General features: G+C 40.0%; 1 protein-coding gene across 1 annotated transcript; it reads left to right on the forward strand.

The window, feature by feature from the left end:
• Positions 1 to 365: 365 nt before the first annotated feature.
• On the forward strand, positions 366 to 1,252 carry LOC117591749 (partitioning protein REP2; the record flags this gene model as incomplete). Its single annotated transcript, XM_034285060.1, has 1 exon — positions 366 to 1,252. A coding segment is annotated over exon 1 (882 nt), but the record flags the coding sequence as incomplete, so codon positions are not given.
• Positions 1,253 to 1,255: the final 3 nt, after the last annotated feature.

Here is a 1,255-nt window from a genome sequence, read left to right on the forward strand (position 1 = left end):
CTTAGCGCCGATCTTGTGTGCAATTGATATCTAGTTTCAACTACTCTATTTATCTTGTATCTTGCAGTATTCAAACACGCTAACTCGAAAAACTAACTTTAATTGTCCTGTTTGTCTCGCGTTCTTTCGAAAAATGCACCGGCCGCGCATTATTTGTACTGCGAAAATAATTGGTACTGCGGTATCTTCATTTCATATTTTAAAAATGCACCTTTGCTGCTTTTCCTTAATTTTTAGACGGCCCGCAGGTTCGTTTTGCGGTACTATCTTGTGATAAAAAGTTGTTTTGACATGTGATCTGCACAGATTTTATAATGTAATAAGCAAGAATACATTATCAAACGAACAATACTGGTAAAAGAAAACCAAAATGGACGACATTGAAACAGCCAAGAATCTGACGGTAAAAGCACGTACAGCTTATAGCGTCTGGGATGTATGTCGGCTGTTTATTGAAATGATTGCTCCTGATGTAGATATTGATATAGAGAGTAAACGTAAGTCTGATGAGCTACTCTTTCCAGGATATGTCATAAGGCCCATGGAATCTCTCACAACCGGTAGGCCGTATGGTCTTGATTCTAGCGCAGAAGATTCCAGCGTATCTTCTGACTCCAGTGCTGAGGTAATTTTGCCTGCTGCGAAGATGGTTAAGGAAAGGTTTGATTCGATTGGAAATGGTATGCTCTCTTCACAAGAAGCAAGTCAGGCTGCCATAGATTTGATGCTACAGAATAACAAGCTGTTAGACAATAGAAAGCAACTATACAAATCTATTGCTATAATAATAGGAAGATTGCCCGAGAAAGACAAGAAGAGAGCTACCGAAATGCTCATGAGAAAAATGGATTGTACACAGTTATTAGTCCCACCAGCTCCAACGGAAGAAGATGTTATGAAGCTCGTAAGCGTCGTTACCCAATTGCTTACTTTAGTTCCACCAGATCGTCAAGCTGCTTTAATAGGTGATTTATTCATCCCGGAATCTCTAAAGGATATATTCAATAGTTTCAATGAACTGGCGGCAGAGAATCGTTTACAGCAAAAAAAGAGTGAGTTGGAAGGAAGGACTGAAGTGAACCATGCTAATACAAATGAAGAAGTTCCCTCCAGGCGAACAAGAAGTAGAGACACAAATGCAAGAGGAGCATATAAATTACAAAACACCATCACTGAGGGCCCTAAAGCGGTTCCCACGAAAAAAAGGAGAGTAGCAACGAGGGTAAGGGGCAGAAAATCACGTAATACTTCTAGG

This window comes from Drosophila guanche, unplaced genomic scaffold, assembly GCF_900245975.1.
Source record: "Drosophila guanche unplaced genomic scaffold, DGUA_6, whole genome shotgun sequence".
In the NCBI taxonomy this organism is placed as follows: domain Eukaryota; kingdom Metazoa; phylum Arthropoda; class Insecta; order Diptera; family Drosophilidae; genus Drosophila; species Drosophila guanche.